Source organism: Pseudophryne corroboree, chromosome 2, assembly GCF_028390025.1.
Source record: "Pseudophryne corroboree isolate aPseCor3 chromosome 2, aPseCor3.hap2, whole genome shotgun sequence".
Taxonomy (NCBI): Eukaryota; Metazoa; Chordata; class Amphibia; order Anura; family Myobatrachidae; genus Pseudophryne; species Pseudophryne corroboree.
Window position 1 is genome coordinate 454,299,913 of NC_086445.1, and position 21,648 is coordinate 454,321,560.

The following is a 21,648-nucleotide window of genomic DNA, read 5'->3' on the forward strand; positions in this document are numbered from 1 at the left end:
TACGCAGTGTGTTTCCCAGCAGCTATACTCCAGTGCATCTAGCATTCAGGGTGCCTTCCTGCAGCACAGTCTCCAGTAATCCGAGCAACTAGTGTGTTCCTCTGCAGTGCAGTTGCCAGCGATCCTTGGATTCAGCAAGGCCTGCGGGCCGAACCAACTTTAGTGTTTCCAGCGTTCAGTGTCATTCACCATCGCTCACAAGTTCCTTATTCATCAGTGTCCTTATACATCGCTCACCAATTCTTCAGTGTCATTCACCATCGCTCACAAGTTCCTCATTCATCACTGTCCTTAAACATCGCTCACCAATTCTTCAGTGTCATTCACTATCGCTCACAAGTTCTTCATTCATCAGTGCCTTTTAACATCGCTCACAAATTCTTCAGTGTCTTTCATCATCGCTCACAAGTTCTTCATTCATCAGTGTCTTTAAACATCGCTCACAAATTCTTCAGTGTCTTTCATCATCGCTCACAAGTTCTTCATTCATCAGTGTCTTTAAACATCGCTCACAAATTCTTCAGTGTCTTTCACCATCGCTCACAAGTTCTTCATTCATCTGTGTCCTTTAAACATCGCTCACAAATTCTTCAGTGTCTTTCATCATCGCTCACAAGTTCTTCATTCATCAGTGTCTTTAAAACATCGCTCACAAATTCTTCAGTGTCATCTACCATCGCTCACAAGTTCTTCATTCATCAGTGTCTCTAAACATCGCTCACAAATTCTTCATTCATCAGTTGAACATTGCTCACGAATTCTCCAGTAACTTTTTGACATTGGCCACAAGTTCACTTCCTTTCATGTGCCGCTGTATTGCTCCCTTCCCTTAATAAAGTTCCTCAGCATTCTTTCACCAAGCCTAACTATCAGAGTCTTGTATGAGGAAATCCTATATCCGACCATCCCTGCTCCGACCCACCTGTGGTTCCTTTTCCCGACCATCGGAAGAACCCCCGAGTCCACAACATCCCCAACCCAGGTCAGTGACAAACTATTTGTAGCTGGAAATCAGCCACAATGGCTTGTATGCTGAAATATAGCTGTTTGTCATTATCAGTACTTTATTTGATATTATTTTAATTATTTTATACTTTTATTTAAATAGTTATTTTCAGTGCACTGTATCAAGGACCTTAACGTACCAATTTATTACATTATCCTTTTCAGAGATGAGGTACCAGAATTTAAGATTATTTATTTGACTAAAAAATAGAGTTATATTTGAATAAATGCAGTCAAAATGAATTATATGTTATGTCTCAGGTGGGCTATCAAGATTATGTGTCCGAAGATGAAGATACATTGCAGCTGATTGGTCACATTCTACAGCAGGTGGAGAATGGTGTTCTTGAGTGTCAGGTGAGCAATACTTCGCTATACAGTATGTGCATTATAGGAATGTCATTAGTCTCAAGCAGAATGTCACATGCACGTCTTTGCACTAGATGGCAGTACTGCTCCATAAATCTAGCCTCCCTCATGATGTCTTGTTTTTCTTCCTTTTTATGGAAAGACAGCAATCCAATGATTTGTTTCTTAAAATAATAGTAATAAAAACATTTATTGTTCGGTTGAGTTATTAAATGTCAATTCGCTATATTCACAGTTTCAACTAACTAACAAGGATTTGAGTACAAGTTACTCTTGTTATGTTACCTTATTATATAAACTGTCACAGGAATATGACACAATTTCTATCTATTTGATGGAATTGTTTGAGAGATAAATGATCTTTTCTAGAGAGGGAGTTATCTACTGTAAATGGATACTACATTTATTTATTGCCAGTTATTTATATAGCGCACACATATTCTGCAGCGCTTTACAGAGAATATTTGGCCATTCACATCAGACCCTGCCCCAGTGGAGCTTGCAATCTATGGGGCAGATGTATTAACCTGGAGAAGGCATAAGGAAGTGATAAACCAGTGATAACTGCAAGGTGATAAATGATCCAGCCAATCAGCTCCAATATGCAAATTGACAGTTAGGAGCTGACTGGCTGGTGCATTTATCACCTTGCGCTTATCACTGCTTTTTCACTTCCTTATGCCTTCTCCAGGTTAATACATCTGCCCCTATTTTCCCTACCACATGTACACGCACACACATTCACGCTAGGGTTAATTTTGTCATTATCTCTGCAGCTCTTCTTTGTTGGCCTGTGGTACACTACCTAATGGATTACCTAATCAGATTGTTTACGTTTGCTAACACAATGCCTTCATAGTAAACTGATGTGTATGTACTGTAACTTGTATTAAGCAAAAATAAATAAAAATACCACAACATGCACTTAACAGACCAATTAATAAAAACAATTGAGTATATTTATTAAGCCAATATCAAATGTCAGTTCCTTTTTTGGACGAACCAATACTCTCTTAGGGTGGTGTTTATGAAAGCATGGAGAGAGATAAAGTGGAGAGAAATAAAGCACTAATCAATCAGCTCCTGTCATTTTCAAACACAGTCTGTACAGACAGTTAGAAGCTGATTGGTTAGTGCTTTATATTTTTCCACTCTATCTCTTACCATGCTTAAATATTACCCCCCTAACCCTGCTAAACATGCCAAGAAAATGAGCAAACACTGTCAATATCATGTCCAGACAACGTTGAATTGCATATGTGTGGTGACTAATGGTAAGTAAATAAGCACTGAACTATTGACATGCATACAGCATATAATTCATGTATTCAAATTAGAAATGATGAATGTGAATCAATCCTCACAGATAATATTTGTGTGGAAAACATCAAAGAGCAGTTGTGCATAAGTCTAACAAGGACTCACTGATAAAGACTGATGAGGATTTTTGTGAATGTATAACTTTTACAGTAGGATTAATACAGTGAAATTACACAGTGAGTAAAATATATCTTCGAAGATAGAAAATGAAAAGATGAGTATGAATGAACATGAAACCAGTCAGATCAGTAGATTGCCTGAGGGATTCGGTATGGTCCATCAGAATCCCAACAGCCCCCTAGAAAGTACACTAACCCTCCCCTGACCCCTACCCTAACCCTCCCTTGTGGGTGCCTAACCCTAACCCTCCCCGTGGTGCCTAACCCTCCCCGGCTGTGCCTAACCCTTCCTTCCCCGCTGCCTAAACCTAACCCTCTCTGCTCGGTGCCTAACCCTAAGCTCCTCTTGTAAGTGCGTACCCCCCCCCCTCCCCTCCCCGGTACCTAGCCATCCCCTTCTCGTTCCTGTACCCTAACCCCCCTTCTAATGCCTAAATCTGACCTCCCCCCCATTCCCCTCTGGCAGGACGCAAGCGCGTCTCTCTAAACAAACATTTGGGTTTCCAGGCATCTGTATTTTGATGCCGGTATCCTGAGCACCGCCAAGATTCTGTCCGGCGGCATTTTACCTACATCCCAAAGAGAAGATGCTGAGTATCAGCCAGGAAGTGCTGAGAACACATGATCTGTACTGGACATTCCTGGCACTGGCAACAGCTAGTAGCGATACATACTGTACTCAATATATGTGTCTCAGGATACTGTATATGGGTGGAGACCTGAGCATCATTTATAGGCAAGCTAGAGCAAAAAGGGAGCACTTCTGCAAATGGTGATTTTATAAAACGTGGTACTATAGTTACTCATTTAAACCAGTGACACTTAGAATCTTTAAATATTAAATCCAGTAGCAGTATTATCCTAATGGAGACCCGCTGTATAACATAGCATGGATATGCTGTATACCATATCATAGACATGGCCAGCCATTGGAGTGCTCTAATTATTCAACATTTCCACATTTTCTGAAGTATGACAGTAAACTTACATTTGGTTTTGCCAATGTATTTCTTGCCACAAATATGTGTCATTAAATAAACCACGCTTTTAATTGTTGATGTAAGTTTTATGATTGAGATGTTAGAAAAACCTTCAGTTTAGACTAGAGAAATTAATTTATAAGATTTGCAGCGGCCATGTTTTCAATACCCAGTGGTGTTACGAAGAGCTATATGAAACTCCAGATGTTCTATTTGCTCCAGTTTGCCTGAATTTCTCTCAAAACTTGCAAAGAATGCACAACAAGCCTTCTTGGTTATGTACTATTGTGTCTGCATGGGTCACACAGAACATTTTGAGATGATTGCCTACTCTCAGTCTCTGCTGTGTCTTCTTCAAACTTTCCCATTTTCTTTACAGAAAATACTGTTCAGCTTTGTATATTATATTAATCATAAGATTGAAGGAACATCAGGACCAAATATTTTACTATGTTATCCTACAGTGAACAAGGCACATCCTTCAATTATGTTTTACTAGCAAAAACTACTGTATGTTTTCTGAGGCGATAACTTGAGGTCCAGTAAGCACGTCCTTGCGAAGCTGCACAGAATTAATGCCTTGCATTAATTTAAATGTTTATTTTCATAATCTTCAGAATGATAAACTTGCTAATATATTTACTATGTAAGCTATAAAACTGGTATTGTGTAAGGAATTATTGCATACAGATGGAATACATTTAAGTGAGATATAGCCGAGTCCAGTAATAAGAGAGGCAATATTTCACTATACTGTATTTAGCTTTCACAGTGGTAAATATGGTTTATTAGGCTCTCCATTCCAGGTGAAATACAATTTTAAGTTGATGTTTCACAATTGGGTTTTACATTTCTTCTCACTAAACAGTATAATAGTAAAACTTATGGCTTAATGATTGTTGATGGTCATCTTTTCTAAATTGTGGGGGTTTTTTTTTAAATATGAAACTGTACACTACAGTAAATTAACTTGTAAAATAATACATGAGCAAGTTTTTGAACTCATCATATGCCAGGCCACTAGTTATCATAACCCGTGCTCGTCAAATTCGGGGAGGCGTGGCCATTCCACCTCAAAAATTATTTTTTAAAAATAGCATGTGCGTCACAGGTGGCTGTACAGGGAGCTGCCTGAAGCTGCACAGGAAGCCGTCAATCCCCCATGTCAGCTGACCCCTTCAATGAGCCGGGATAATTAATAGCCACCACTCCTCCCCCTCATTGTCTCTGGTGATAATGTGCAGGTAGCATTATACTATAGACTATAGAAAAAGACAGTATTGACCATTTATGTACCTAGAGCCCAAGTGAAAGTGGTTGGTCACCATTCAGCATTTCTGGTAAGGGGAAATGGTATGGATTCTACTTCACAGGAGAATGGAGATCCCTCTCTCTCCCCCTCTCTCTCTCTCTCTCTCTCTATATATATATATATATATATATATATATATACACAAACACGCATACACACACACATGCTAAATGAGTTTACAAATAGTGCAAGATAATTATCAGTATACATAGCACAAGAAACTGTCATCCTATGAGTAAATTAATAGTATGCAAAACAGGAGGAGTGGAAGCTGTAGTTACACCAAGCTTTCCTGACATAGCCTTCAGTGAAACATGCTTTGTGACACTACTCTAAAAGTACCCCTGTGCACACAGAAGGCATCCGCACCATGAACACAGGTCCGGATGGAATTACTCTTCTCAGGTACATTTTCTATGAATCAGTTGCTCTGCTGTGTCATAACCCTGCACTGCTCAGCACCAGGGGGCTTACCGGAATCCAGCATTGACAGCAGAAACAGCCCTTCACTGTTCCATTACCTAGGGACTCTCATCCCCCGTCCAATGTAACAGTGTGACGGAGGAAAGCAGATCCTTATCTAGATAAGTACATAACTTCTAATATTTAATGAATTAAATGTGGTTGAGGAGTAATATTTAATACTCATATCTTCCCCAGATACCTGAGGGATCCTTCAGTTACCACTATTGTGGTTATAAATAATTGGACTATTAGTAGGTTCAGGGTGACAATTTTATATTTCGCTCATAGGGTGCACACTTTCACAACTACAATTTTTTTTCATCAGATCTATTTTCTGTTATTTGCATTTAAGCTTAGCATTGTAGTTGGGACCTAATTGTTACATACAGTGCATCCGGAAAGTATTCACAGCGCTTCACTTTTTTCACATTTTGTTATGTTACAGCCTTATTCCAAAATGGAATAAATTCATTTTTAGATTTTTGCAAGTTTATTAACAATAAAAAAAACTAAGAAATCACATGTACATAAGTATTCACAGCCTTTGCCATGAAGCTCAAAGTTGAGCTCAGGGGCATCCTGTTTCCACTGATTATCCTTGAGATGAAGGACTCTCAGACCATGAGAAACAAAATTCTCTGGCCTGATGAGACAAAGATTGAACTCTTTGGTGTGAATGCCAGGCGTCATGTTTGGAGGAAATCGGGCACCGCTCATTACCAGGCCAATACCATCCAGTGAAGCATGGTGGGGGCAGCATCATGCTGTGGGGATGTTTTTCAGCGTCAGGAACTAGGAGACTAGTCAGGATAGAGGGAAAGATGAATGCAGCAATGTACAGAAACATCACGGATGAAAACCTGCACTTTGGTTCGTGCAGTAGACACCCTGATATTGCTAGTCTCATTTTAGATTGACTAATAAAGGTAATATTTTTAATTAATATTGGAAGTGTGCCCCAATTTGGAGTACCTACAGCTTTCCCCTTCTCCTGTACACTATTTATAATTGTGAGAAAACGGAATCACAGATCGGTTATGTTTAGCAAGGACATACAGTATTTACAATTGTCAATTTCTAACAACGATTAAAAAAAAATCTATTTTTCAGGCACTCCTAGATGTTTTTGCCAATTATTCCTATTTATGGAAGAAGGATGTTAATGAAGAATTCCAACTTTTTATTCATGGAAAGCAGAGGCTGACAATTTCCCAAGGAAAAGAAGTTGCAAGGGACGGGTTGTCGCCAATAATCAAGACTGAATAGTGAATATATTCTTGCCTTTTTCTCTCTCAGGGAAAGATATCGTTTTGCATTTAGTAAACCCATTTATAGTCTGCAGAACATTAGTAAAATCCAATTAATTAAAATTTACAGAATTGATTTAATTAATGTTTTTCTTACAATCTAACTCTCCTATGACTTATCAAGTGACTCACCTAAAGTCACAGAAAGTTGTTACATGGATTTTATTCAGTGGAGCTTATTTCCCCACCTGTCAAAGATTTATTATAGTAGACCGTAATATGTTGAAATGTAAATATACATGGTGACCTATGCCAGTTGGATAGAAAATAAGGTTTCAAAAACTGCAGCAAAAGAGGACTTTTTTTTTTTTTAATTTAGCTCCTATATAAAGTATGTTATAGAAGTAATTCCAACATACTTGGAATCTCAAGGGCATATTTATTTATTATCAGGTTCTTTACCCAATAATTATAATTCATTATTAAACATATACATATCAGTCATTTTCCTCAATCCAATGTTTTTAAATGTGGAACCAAAAAATTACAATAGTGTACCCTGTGTGATGCCACAAGACAAATAAGTCATAATAATAGTGTATTCTGCATATTCGGAAGATTAGAATCTGTGGCTGCTTGTACCCACTTTGCTTATGAAAAGCTGGGTTATATTTGATAAGTTTAATATTGATGATCCAATTGCACAAGCTTTCTATAACAGTAATCTGTTACAGCCTAAATTCCATCTTACTGAATTCAACAGTGTATTCTGTTCTTTTAAATGCCCATATTTATTGTATTTGGAGAAACTATTACCAGACTAGGATGCGTTACTGTATCTATGAGTTTATGATTTACATGATCAAAAAGTGGGAACATTGACTATTTTGAAAGTGATTTCTTACACTGGGAAGTATTTACTGTATGCTTTGTCAGTCTAATAAATGTTAGTTTATATGTAGTTAGTAAAATCTAGAAATGTTATTGCAAATTTTTTTGTCGTTTAGGCTAATGCCAGTAAAGATAATTTCTATTATGTCTGCTCTCTGGTTTATGCAGCAGTAATAATATCAATATGAAATCACATAACGATCCATTGATTGTAGCAGAAAGAGCGTTTATTTTGCCTAAAGACACAGCGGCACAAGTCACCCATGGACCACTGTTAGAGGACTTTGATAATGAAATCTCTATATACAAGGTTTGTGTGGAATGAATCACGTGTTTTTCCATGGTTAACTATACATTGATTATCACCAGCTATGATTGATAATGTGCTCAGATGTGTACAATGCAAATTATTATACGTTATTTTTTTACCAATTGTTCAAAACATCACTTCAGGTGAAAAAGTTAAAAGATGATTCTCAAGGCTGTAAAATGTGGAGATACATATTTTGGTTTTCACTGAATCATATTTTAAGATATTGTTTTAATTAACAGGCTGCCCGAAACAGCATTCAGAGACTCCCAGATCATCAGCAATGTAGATGGATTCAGGTGGATTTCCAGCCTGTCAAACAGGTTCTCAGTGCTTATGCCCTCAAATGGATGTGGATCTTTACAAAATACCTCATAGACCAGGTGACTATTGCTGGTTCACAGGCTGAAAGCTATTGTCTTTACATAAACACGTCATTTGGCAAATGAGTCGTCATCTGTGTGTCTATAAAGCTGCTTTCTAAACGTCAGTTTGGAAACATAAATAATAAAAGTCATACACTGAAAAGACTGTACATATAGTACTATGAAGTCTGCAGAATACAAAACCTGTTAAGAACAATCTTTAATCAACTTCATGTTCATGTGCTGCAGCTCTGTTGCCAGTCACCTCCGCTATCACTATTTTCACTATCTTTTTATAAAGTGATAGTGTAACAATTATGTTGTTTTGGTGCCATCTCTGCTAATCACACTAAAACAGTGTGACCCACCTATCTAGTCATTGGTGGTCCCTGTAACTCATATCTATGCAGCGATTGGAACATAGACATGAGTCATTTCTGACGTCAGAGGACTGCATGGCGCCTATTAGTCCATGCCAAGTACCACTGTAAAGCCCAACCATCGTAAATGCCACAAAGACAAAGCGGCAGAATCAATTTTGAAACATGTAAACACTGCAGCATTTATACAGGACAAATATACATAATAACAGTGTGCAGATTGTACAGTTATGTACAGAAAGCAATGTGTAGAAATGGCCCTGCACATAAGAGCTTACTCTCTAGATCTTATCCATACTTCTGTAAGCTCCCAGAACATCCAGGAGTCTCCTAAAGTTTAAGAATAGGTCACTCTCCCACATCCAGCCCACTTTACAGTGAAATGGGCTGAACAGGAGGCAAATAATTGCCAGCGAATTGTAATCATGGCCCCTCTGCATGATCCTGCAATTTGTGCCATTGTACAGTGGAGGGGAGAGCCTAATGACACCAATCAACATGCTGGGTACACACTGGGCAATATATCGGGCACTTTGTTGAACGACCAATATATCACTGGTCCGTGAGCCAGTGTGTACCAACGATATGTCTGTGAACGCAGTCATTCACAAACATATCGCGTCGGCCCCGCAGCACACACAATGACCAGTATATCTACAGATATATTGATACATCGTTGTGTGTGTACAGGCGGTTATGTAAATGCCCACCCAGTTCATGACGTCAGTCACGATGGATCAGGCAGTGTGTGTGCACTGCCTGATCCGCCTATACATATATCTGCAGATCCATTTATCTGCAGATATATCTGTCAGTGTGTACCCAGCATAAGAAAGGATCAGTAAGTATGATCTGGTCATACAGTAGCCATATCTGATCTGTATAAGAACCAATTTCTGTTCCCACTGGCATTTATTCCATATGCTGCCTAGACCAAAAATACTACAAGCGCTACTTATATCTAGACAGTGTATTAGACAAATGTAAACCAGTACAGATGATGATGATGATGATTGATTATTATTATTAGAATTTATATAACACCAAATTATTATGTGGCACTTTACTAGTGCATTTGTCAGAGAAATCAGTGGTCTCTGTTAGTCACAGTCAGTCAAACACCCACTGGGTGGTGAGGTGCTTTGTGTAGGCACATAAGTATACATACATTGGCCATTACCTCTAAACATACTGTAAGTATATGTACGTCTAGCTTAATGTGAGCAATAGCCCAGGAAATGATAATGTCTTTCATATATATAGTTGTTATTAGATGCAGTCATAAGGCCGACGTTCATTCACAATGTCCACACCACAATTTTGACAGTTTTGACGTCTACATTGTTAAAATGTCAACAGGCAACATATCGACATCCTCATTATGTGAAGTGCCATCGTTTTCAGAATGTCGACATTAGGTTTCGGCTGTGGTCGGGCACTAGGGGTAGGGTTAGGGATCAGGGGATCGGACTCACCACAACACTAGTGTATCAGATGACTGATCCTCACGTGACTTCTTGCATGTGGAAGGCAATGCTGAAGACGCTACTGCTGCCGGGACCAGTTAAGATACCAGGGACAGTTTGATGACATTCTATAACGTCAGCATTATGAATGTTGATCTAGTATACCACACCTGTTTTTACAACATAATTAACAATTGTCTTCATATTGAATTTAAAGATATGGGTTTTTTTTAATAATAAATTGTCAGTAACATTAGAAGTTATTCATATTAATAATTCATACTTTTTTTATACTGTTTCCCTGCCCTGATATCTACTAAATTATAAAATATTATGTGTATGTATTGTACACCAGGTGGCTGGAGGTAGTGGTTGTCTGTGGATAGAAGATTTGCCACACAGTGATTGCCACTATTATGATTTAGGATTTTGTTGCCCTTTGTTTAATGAGTTTTCCACGTTCAGACAACGTTTGTTTACTGGATTTTCTTCTTAAATGTTTACTATATGCATTGATTTCTATTTATGCTTCCTATTTATATGTTGCTTCTATTCTGTTCAACAAGCCATTTATATTATCTAGACTGAGTTTCTTTTTACTGTCACTGTGTTTACAATGGCTAGTGGAGAGTGAACCGTGCCAGGGAATTTTCATTTCTCAGGAAAAGAGCGGTTGTTATCTAAATTCACTGCGCTAAGGTTCTGTAGTAGTACAGTTCGTGGATATGTTTATTGATGCAAGCACAAAAAATAAGGTTGTTATCTGGACGCATATGTACTGTATCTGAATGAAAGTACTTCCTTGTGGTTGAGTGAGTTTCAAAAGGTGTGACAAGCCTTGTAGTAATATAAATGACCATATTGTTCCATGGGAGTAATTCAGAGGTGATCGCAGTGGCAAATTTGTTAGCAGTTGGGCAAAACCATGTGCACTGCTGGTGTGACAGATATAACATTTGCAGAGAGAGTTAAATGTGGATGGGTTATTTTGTTTCTGTGCAGGGTAAATACTGGCTGCTTTATTTTTACACTGCAATTTAGATTTCAGTTTGAACACGCCCTGCCCAAATCTAAAGGGCCCCATACGCTAGGCCGATTTTGCCTGATTTCAGCCCAGTTCGGGCATTCAGCCTGATATATTGGGTGAAATCAGGCATTTTCGGGGTGCTTGAAAGGCCGATCCAATCCGATGCGCGTTCCCTTGAGCATCGGCTCGGATCCCCCTAGATCCGACATATCACGAGTGCTGCACTCGTTATATGTCGGATCCCACAGTAAATAGATAGGATAGTAAAAGATACATCGTATGCAAAAAAAACTGCATACGATATATCTAATACTATCTTACCAACGGGGAGGCTGCCGGGAGGTTGGACGAAATCTTATATGACATGACGGACCGTCATGTCGTATAAGTGTATGGGGCTCTTAACTCTCTCTGCACATGTTATATCTGCCCCACCTGCACTGCACATGGTTTTGCCCAACTGCTAACAAATTTTTTGCTGCAATCAACTCTGAATTAGGCCCCATATACAAAAGTAGAATGAGTTTTATGTAAGCCTAACATTTAGTAGATGACCTCCCTGTAATTTGACAAAGATTAATTTATATCTCCTCTTGTTTTTTTAGACTACTGGTACATTAAAAAGTTTAGATTCCTTTTTGAGAAGGACTGAACCCCAAATAGAAAGTATAACAGGAGAAGAGAGGGACACAGGATCTTTCATGAAGATGATGCACCTTTTTAATGAGGTAAAATTAAGTAATATGCATTTCTTTACACATACATGATATTTATTGACCTTATTTGTCCTTTAAATTCTGCTTTTAGAATGTGTTCCTAATGTACGTTAAACAAATGTAAATGGGTGTGAAAATAAAAGTCAGTGTACCAAATGTGACAGTACATATTTATGTGCCTTTACCTTGTGTTGTGCTGGGGTGCATTTTTCTTACTGCTCCATGTTGTACAGGGATGTAGTCACCATCCCGGTAGTCGGGACGCCGGCGGTCAGCATACCGATGCCGGGATCCCGGACGCCAGAATGCCGGCAGGGGACCAAGGACTATTCCCACTCGTGGGTGTCCACAACACCCATAGAGTGGGAATAGAACCTGTGGCGAGCCACCGAGCCCTCAAGGGGCTTCGTTGCGCTCACCGGCATTCTGGCAGTCGGGATCCCTGCCGCCGGTCACCCATACCCAACGCGTTGTACAGTATTTCAGATATCGAATGCATTTGGAATGGTCCCATAATAAAACCATTCATACTATGTAAAATCCACTTTTTTGGCATTGGTGGAGGAGAAGCACTTTAACAGCCCAGTTGTGGCACTCTAGCGCTCAAAAATTGTAGTGTGGAAATGTGGTGCCTGAATAATGAGGTCACAGATTGTTGCATGTTTTGTTTGCTGTATAACAGTTTTACATTGAAGTAAGTAGAGACTTCACAGTCTGCGGCTCTAATTCACCTCTGTAGTGCCCGCCCAATTTATATATTGGATTGGGCATGATTTAAAAATTGTATTATTCACATTACCTGATGTATTGTTGTATCCATGTACAGTATATTTTATTGTGGAAAATGTATTAGTGTGGAAATGTGGTGCCTGAATAATGAGGTCACAGATTGTTGCATGTTTTGTTTGCTGTATAGCAGTTTTACATTGAAGTAAGTAGAGACTTCACAGTCTGCAGCTCTAAGTCACCTCTGTAGTGCCCGCCCAATTTATATATTGGATTGGGCATGATTTAAAAATTGTATTATTCACATTACCTGATGTATTGTTGTATCCATGTACAGTATATTTTATTGTGGAAAATGTATTAGGTTGACAACTGGGTGAGAACTAATTACTTTGTTGGGACACAGCTTGTGTAAGGGACAAGCTTTTGCTTGGAGAATGCATTAAGTGCCCCTGGGAGAACCCCTCAGAGACACTATGGCCCTAAAGGTGTGAGCTGGCCTTCCTGCAGCAGGTTGTAAAATCTAGCCAAGGCTGATTATAAAATCATGCCCAGCACTTTAAAGCCATCCATAAAAGATGAAAGTATTAGCCCTGCTAGAATGGCTGAGAAACCCCACAGTGTAAACTGAGAGGTGGTTCCAGTGAGGGCTTGGACCCTATAATGTTCCAGCATATGCTGAGAGGGCTCACTTAACCAGCGTTCTGTACTACAGGTGACTAGGACGTTGTTTTCTCCCTATTTTATTTCTTGAAATTGTAATTTCTTGTGTGACTATTTCAGTTATTATAAACCTTTCTTTTTCTGTAACTATAAGTTTTGAATTTTTAACTTGGATTAAAAATTTTAATATTAGTTCTGTATTCTGTGTTTTCACACCCAAATCCAGAGAGGCTCATGTTACCTAATTTTTACACATTAATAATTGTGTGTGCAGGTGAGAGCAGGAGCTCATCTTGTGCTTGGCCCAAAAGGTACTTCTGCTGGTGGCAGTTACCGCGTTGATGTAACACATACGCTGATGTAATCAGTAAATTGTCACGGGTAGCGTTCTAAGATTGGCGTATCTGGACAATTGCCGCACCTGGAAACATGACATCCTCTGGCACCTCTCTCACCCCTTGCATTAATTAGGCTGTAATGTGCCATGTCTGCAGAGTGATGCCTGATAACAAATAAACCATAGTGCTGTGAAATGTGAGGTAAGCCTCTGAAGGGCACAGCACAGGTTTACAAATTTGGGGGCAAATTAACTAGGGATGTTTGTCTAGATCACTGCTTTCAGGTATTTTCCATTGGTTTAGAATCTGCCTGTTGGAGTAACTGACCACCAGGTCTGTTATTTACTGTGCAAATGGCAATGGAATCTGTCAATATAGCACTGGAGTCAGATTAGAGTTAGTATCCACATTTTTGTTTATCTGAGAGTTGAACTTTAGATTTCCAGTGTACGCACTACTCCTTTATCTTTCCTATCAGAATGATAGGCATCATTGAGGTTCTAATTAAGGTGCCTTGTCGGCCTCATCACAACCCCTCAGACAATATTGGCTCATCATGGCTGATGAATGTCGTTCAGTCCTCCTAATATTGGGAGCAGCGGCTGGTTTTGGGATGACTTTTAGCTTTGGGTGCTATGTTATATTGCAATATAACATATTTTGTGTTCCCTATAGTCTATATACACTGAGTGGCCAAATTATTATGACCACCAAGTGATTTTATGCAAAGTAGCTACTCTGCAAATAATGCTGATATAGGATGTCTGATTCTGTATAAAATAAAAAAGATACGGCAGACGGGCGACCCGGCGGCGGGGGGTGGGGGGGAGGTGACGGGGGAGTGAAGTTTCTTTACTCCCCCCGTTACCCGGCTCCATAGCAGTGCATGCTAATATGGGTGAGCTTGTCCATATTGGCCTGCATGCATAAACGACAGGGCACCAACAATGAATGTGCGCAGGGCCGCGCATCGTTCATCGTTGGTGCCTACACACTTAACATTATGAACGAGTTCTCGTTCTTCATATCGGTTACTGAAATCTTTCAGTGTGTAGGGCCCATTAGAGAGTACACAGCGTTGACCAGAAGACAAGAAACTGTCTGAGCACAAAGCCTGTGGTTGTGAACAGCTACAGGATGTTCTAGAGACATGGAGAGTGGGCAGACTAGTTCAATCCCACAGAGGGATCACAGTGCATCCAATTGCATATCCTATGAATCATGTACCAATTCAGCCTCTCACCAAACAGTACACCGCACATTAAATGTGTGGGCTATAGAAGCAGAAGGTACGGTCCATACGCCATTGCTACATTATCTGCTGCTAACAGGGTGAAATGCCTCCAGTTTGCTCAGAAACACAGGAATTGGACAGTTAAGGATTGCAAATGGGGCATGTGGTCTGATGAATCACGTTTTCAATGACACCATCCAGACAGTAAGATGGAGAGATGGAAACAGCACAAGAGCATGGATCCTTCTTGCATGTTCACAACTTTTCAGGCTGGTAGAGACAACATTACAGAGATGCAGTTCATCGCATATGGGCTAATACTCCCTACGAAATATATTGCTCGTTAATAGAAGCCATGCCTAGAAGAATACAAGACAGACTAAACAGGGCCCTGATAGATAGGGGTCCGAGGTACATTATCCTCTGCGCCCCCACTCCCACCTTAATCTGGCTATGGTACTAAGGGGAAAAGGTGGCCTAACAAAGTACTAACCCTGTGGTCATAATGATCTGGCCACTCAATGTATACATAGTTTATATATTTAAAAAGTTAATATCAACAAACACATCATGACGACCTTGATAGCAATAGCGTCTGTTTTTCTGTATATTAAAGATCTTGATAACAAAAGCTCCTTTTTCCTGTATATTAAATTAGTACTTCTACCAGTGTCAATAAAATCATGAGAACTACAGCTCAGTAAGGCATGTTTGTTTTTATTATAATAACACAAATTAGGTATCAGTCCTGCCGGCAATAGCTTAAGAGTTCCTTTCCGTTGACCTGTTTTGTTGTTGTTAATGTGATCTATTTAACATAACTGGATGTGACTACAATTAGTACTGGCTGCCCTTTAGTACAGTCATACATCAAATTTTGCCCTCAGCATGCATTAATTAGAGATACATCCTCATAAAGATGTGCTGCCAGTTCCTAAGACTGTCTAGTAAATGTACCTCAAGTCCAAGCTCTAGGATCATAGCCCTGCATCATAGGCTATTGTGGCGCTTTATGACCTATTTGATTTTTCCAATCTAGGTTATTCCTCTTGTACAGTACATTTGAACATATATATTATTTCAGATATGCAGTAAACAGCTGTGCGTGTCTTTCCCACTGCATATTGGGTCTGATTCAGGTCCCAACGTTCTTGCGCCACATGCTGCAAAGTACCGATGTTTGGTACTTTGAGCATGCACCTGATCGATACTGCGCATGTGCAGTATGAGTCTGTGATGGCAGACACAGTGCAGCATCAGACTGTCAGTGATTGACAGTCTTATGTCTTTTGAGTGCAGAAAGGGCCACTGTTTTGAGAAGCAGAGGTGTGTTGTCACCGTTGTTGGGGAGGGACGAGGCCAGGAGCTCTGTCAGAGGAGATTTCCTAGCCTCTTGCTTGTACCTGCGGTAGCCAGCTTCGGTGGCCCATGAGTCACGCAGCCGGCTGGTGGTGTCACAGTTGATCTGATGCCAGCCTGGATCAGTAATGCATGCATTACCATATACTGTAATGCTTCATTACAATATTAGAGCTATTGCTCCTTCTTCCATATAAGCAGCAGTGATAGCTCCTCCAACCACATTTAAATCAGGCCCATGCTTTATGCAATACTCTACAGGGCCGGCTCTAGGCATGTTCGAATACAGCGGCCGCGCAGGGCGCCACCCTTAATGGGCGCCGCGCGCTAGCGCCGCCATATTCGAAGCTGGAGCCGGCCCCGTGCAGCATTGGCCCGGCCGTGTGTGCGCTATGCGCGATGCGCGGCGCCGGTGTCTAACGTCAGACGCCGGCGCCGCGCAGCGCGCATAGCGCACACAAGTGGCCGCCCGGCCGCCCGCACCTGGACCCAGACCCGGACCCGCACTCGCCCGGCCGCACTCCCGCACTCGGACAGGCTCAGCAGTACTCCTCCCCCTCTCAGCGCCGCAGGTATTGGGGGGGGGGGAATTAATCTGGTACTGTGGGGGCATATCTGGCACCGTGGGGGCATTTTTGGCACACTGTGGGCATTTCTGGCACACTGGGGGTAGATCTGGCACACTGGGGGCATATCTGGCACACTGGGGGCATATCTGGCACACTGGGGGCATATCTGGCACTGTGGGGGGCATTTCTGGCACTGTGGGGGCATTTCTGGCTCTGTAAGGGCATATCTGGCACTGTGGGGGCATATCTGGCACACTGGGGGCATTTATCTGGCACACTGGGGGCATTTATCTGGCATACTGGGGGCATTTATCTGGCACTGTGGGGGCATATCTGGCACTGTGGGGGCATATCTAGCACACGGGGCATATCTGGCACACGGGGCATATCTGGCACTGTGGGGGACATATCTGGCACTGGGGGGCATATCTGGCACTGTGGGGGGCATATCTGGCACTGTGGGGGCATTTCTGGCTCTGTGGGGGCATATCTGGCACTGTGGGGGCATATCTGGCACACTGGGGGCATTTATCTGGCACACTGGGGGCATTTATCTGGCACATTTCTGACTCTGTGGGGGCATATCCGGCTGGCTCTGTGGGGGCATATCTGGCTCTGTGGGGGCATTTATGTATTTGGCACACTGGGGGCATTTCTGGCACAGTGGGGGCATTTCTGGCACAGTGGGGGCATTTATCTGGCACTGTGGGGGCATTTATCTGGCACTGTGGGGTCATTTATCTGGCACTGTGGGGGCATTTATCTGGCACTGTGGGGACATTTATCTGGCACTGTGGGGGCATTTATCTGGCACTGTGGGGGCATTTATCTGGCACTATGGGGGCATTTATCTGGCACTGTGGGGGCATTTATCTGGCACTGTGGGGGCTTTTCTGTATCTGGCACTGTGGGGGCTTTTATCTGGCACTGTGGGGGCATTTATCTGGCACTGTGGGGGCTTTTCTGTATCTACATATCTGGCACTGTGTGGCCATTTATGTATCTGGCATTGCTGGGGGGCATGTCATGTGTTGCTGGCACTGCTGGGGGGCATGTCATGTGTAGCTGGCACGGCTGGGGAGCATATCATTTAGTGTTCCCGCTAGGCGTTTGTGGCTAGGCAATGTGTCTAACGTGCTCTGCCTGGCGCAAAGTGTCTAACGTGCTCTGCCTGGCGCAAAGTATCTAACGTGCTCTGCCTGGCGCAAAGTGTCTAACGTGCTCTGCCTGGCGCAAAGTGTCTAACGTGCTCTGCCTGGCGCAAAGTGTCTAACGTGCTCTGCCTGGCGCAAAGTGTCTAACGTGCTCTGCCTGGCGCAAAGTGTCTAGGAGGTTCTACCTGGTACAGTGTGTATTAACTGCACTACTGTGTGGTGTAATGCGAATTGCCACTATTATGTGGCCACGCACCTTCCCCACGAAGCAACGCCCCTAAATTTTTGCTGCGCGCCTTCGGCGCGCACTGTCCATGCTTTGCCGTGTAGGTGGATGAGCAACAAGCATTACAGTATGTACATCATTTTGCCCTCCTAACTTAAAAATGTGCCCTCCCTGCCCTAAAAAGTGAACACTATCGTGTAGCTGGCACTGCTGGGGGGCATATTGTGTGTAGCTGGCACTGCTGGGGGGCACATTGTGTATCTGGCACTATACTGGAGACATTATGTGTATCTGACACTATACTGGAGACATTGTGTGTAAGGAACACTACTGTGGCTGTTATGTGTAAGGCTGCTAATTGTGTGCGTAGAGGGGGGGTGAAAACATATTTATTTATAGTCTAATAATATGAAGTTATGAGGCCACGCCCACTTTCCAAGAGGCCACACCCACTTTTCCTGGAACGCGCGCGCATGGGGGGGGGGGGGCTTTTACATGTTTTCGCTCAGGGTGCTAGTAGGCCTGGAGCCGGACCTGATACTCTACATCAGTGTTTCTAAAACTCGGTACTCAAGAACCGTTAACAGTTCACATTTTCCAGGTTTCCCCACAGAATCACATCTGAAATAATTATCTCCACCTTTGGATCTTTTAAATCGTGTCAGTGAGTAATGAATATTCCTGTGCACCCATACCTCCTAACATGACCCTCTCCAGGAGGTACAGAATGCTCTGCTCCTGGACTTCCCTCTTAATTTATGATTGCTATCACCTTTCCTATCCATTAACCTGTTCAAAACAGGTGCCGGCAATCATAAATGAAGAGAAAAGTCCAGCAGCAGAGCATTGTGTCCCTCCTGAAGAGGGTCATGTTGGTAGGTATGTGTGCACCTGCTAGGTGACCTGGAAAACATGAACTGTTAGAGGACCAAGTTTTGCGATCCACTGCTCTACAGCCTTGGCCAAAAGTTCTGAGAATGACACAAATATTGGTTTTCACAAAGTTTGCTGCTTCAGTGTTTTTAGACCTTTTTGTCAGATGTTACTATGGTATACTGAAGTAAAAGCATTTCATAAGTGTAAAAGGCTTTTATTGACAATTACATTAAGTTTATGCAAAGATTCAATATTTGCAGTGTTGACCCTTCTTTTTCAAGACCTCTGCAATTTGCCCTGGCATGCTGTAACTTCTGGGCAACATACTGACCAATGGCCGCCCATTCTTGCCTAATCAATGCTTGGGGTTTGTCAGAATTTGTGGGGTTTTGTTTGTCCAGAGCCATAATGAGCTTTTTTGGTGCCCTGTGCCAGAGGGAGAATTGGTGCCCTCCCCCCATTTTTTCAATAGGGACATAAGGCGCATGCCTCTTGTGGAAGGGGCGTAACAAGATTGATCCTAGAGAAAGCCATGCTATGACATACATATACATATATATATATATATATATATATATATATATATACACACACACACACACACGCACAAATAAATAACACACACACATCACATCTATAGACCACTGCAAGAAAATAGATTTGGACACAAATCCTCTTTATACCACATTCATGCACTTAACTTGAGAGCTTGTTGTTATTCAGTTACAATACCCTTTATTAAATAACACATTTCAATTTACTGCCATAACCAGGATTAAAACGTATAACCTGTTGAATTTTAATTAAACACCCTACTCATTGAGCTATTTGATCCTGCATAAAAACTATGAACACATGGTCCTCCCACATTTCAACGGTAACCCCTGACTCCCTCCTAAATCACTTTCAACTAACCCTAAAACTTATCCCTGCAAGCTCCTATCAAGAGATGGCCTATAAAATGCTCCATAGGGCATACATCTCACCTAAACGCCGATCTTTGATGGGCATCTCAGAAGACAGTAAATGCACTAAATGCTCAATGGAGGGGGCCGACCTCTTCCATTGCTTCTGGGACTGCGCTCTGGTGTCACAGTTTTGGCATGAGGTACATCATTATGGAACCACTTCCTTAGGCATATCCTTTAGTTGCACTGTTTCCTGGGCATTGTTTGGGTGTTTGACTGACCAGCCAGACGTCCCCAGGTCTAACAAAAAACTACTTATGATATTATCAGCGGCTGGCAGGAAGGCAATCCTACAACAGTGGATTCACAACATACCTCCTAATCTTTCGATGGTGACCTCTAGATTATTTTTTCTATTCACCATGGACTGGCTGGAGGCCTCTATCCATAAAGAGAGGCTCACCCCTGCCTTGTTCCAATGTTGGGACACCTACATTTTGACACTCCCCTTGCACACTAAACAAGCCATTGACAAATGCTTTCAATCTACCTCATGGTACCTCCTCCACACTTTAGCCCAACCTAACCCCTTGAACATCTGACTTACCCTCTCTCTTTTCCTTTTTCTGGACCCCTCCTCCACTCCGTTCTATATTCAATCGTCTACCGGGTTGACTAGAAATATGGACCCCCGATATGGGAAGATTGCTCTGTGGATGGATCGACGGCCCGTGTCCCATAGTAGGCATTACATGTTAGTTTATTTTCTTATGTTTTAGGTATTATGTATATGTTTAGGGATCTTGAAATAATTTGTCCATATTGGCGGAGAACTGATGTTTAAACCACCCCTTTTCATCTATAGTCTGCTCCGCTTTGGTAATTAAAGCACATCCTCAATTCCCTGATATCCTTAGTTATACATATGTTACCTTTCTTGGAAGGGTATAAAGGTTTTATGTGGAGAAAAGTTTGAAAATATGTTTTGATCTCTACCAGGTTTTATATGAGACTGAATAATCTATAACTCCCTGTCTCTTGTCCAGAGGTTTATATATAGTGCATATTATGTTGTACAATGCTAACTATATATTCCATTCTATGTCTCGAAATGCCGTATATCTACTCTGTATGGTGTGAGATTATAATAAAAATAGTTTGAAAAAAAAACAAAAAACTATGAACACCATATGAAGCAACTGGTACTTTGTAAAAAAAATAAAATAATCAGCATTGCAATTGAGCAGATCTATGTACTGTGCAGCCACACATCCAATCTCTTGCAGCCACACACTACATAGCTCTGCTCAGCTGCAATGCTGATAATTTTTTCCCACAAAGTACAAGGTAAGCTTCAAATAGTTAGAATTCTCTAGCTTACGGGCCCTACACATTGCGCGATCCGCCACCGAGCTACCCGGCGGTGGCTACGGCCGACGGGTGACCCGGAGACGGGGGGGTGACGTTTCTTCACTCACCCTGTCACCCGGCTTCATAGAAGTGCAGGCAAATATGGACGAGATCGTCCATATTGGCCTGCATGCACAGGCGACGGGGCACCAGTGATGAACGAGCGCGGGGCCGCGCATCGTTCATCGCTGGTGCCTCCACACTGAAAGATAT

General features: G+C 41.7%; 1 protein-coding gene across 8 annotated transcripts in view; it reads left to right on the plus strand.

Moving 5' to 3' along the window:
* LOC135027842 (uncharacterized) overlaps nt 1-21,648 on the plus strand; it is a 1,366,020-nt gene that overhangs the window by 264,918 nt on the left and 1,079,454 nt on the right. For all 8 annotated transcript variants that reach the window (XR_010224289.1, XM_063953746.1, XM_063953745.1 and 5 more), the window contains exons 21-25: nt 1,267-1,362; nt 6,681-6,835; nt 7,877-8,018; nt 8,261-8,401; nt 11,862-11,984. Coding sequence is in view for 7 of the 8 variants with exons in the window: in XM_063953746.1 (XP_063809816.1) it covers nt 1,267-1,362; nt 6,681-6,835; nt 7,877-8,018; nt 8,261-8,401; nt 11,862-11,984 (657 nt within the window). In the remaining variant the exon portion in view is untranslated. The remainder of the gene's footprint in view (nt 1-1,266; nt 1,363-6,680; nt 6,836-7,876; nt 8,019-8,260; nt 8,402-11,861; nt 11,985-21,648) is intronic.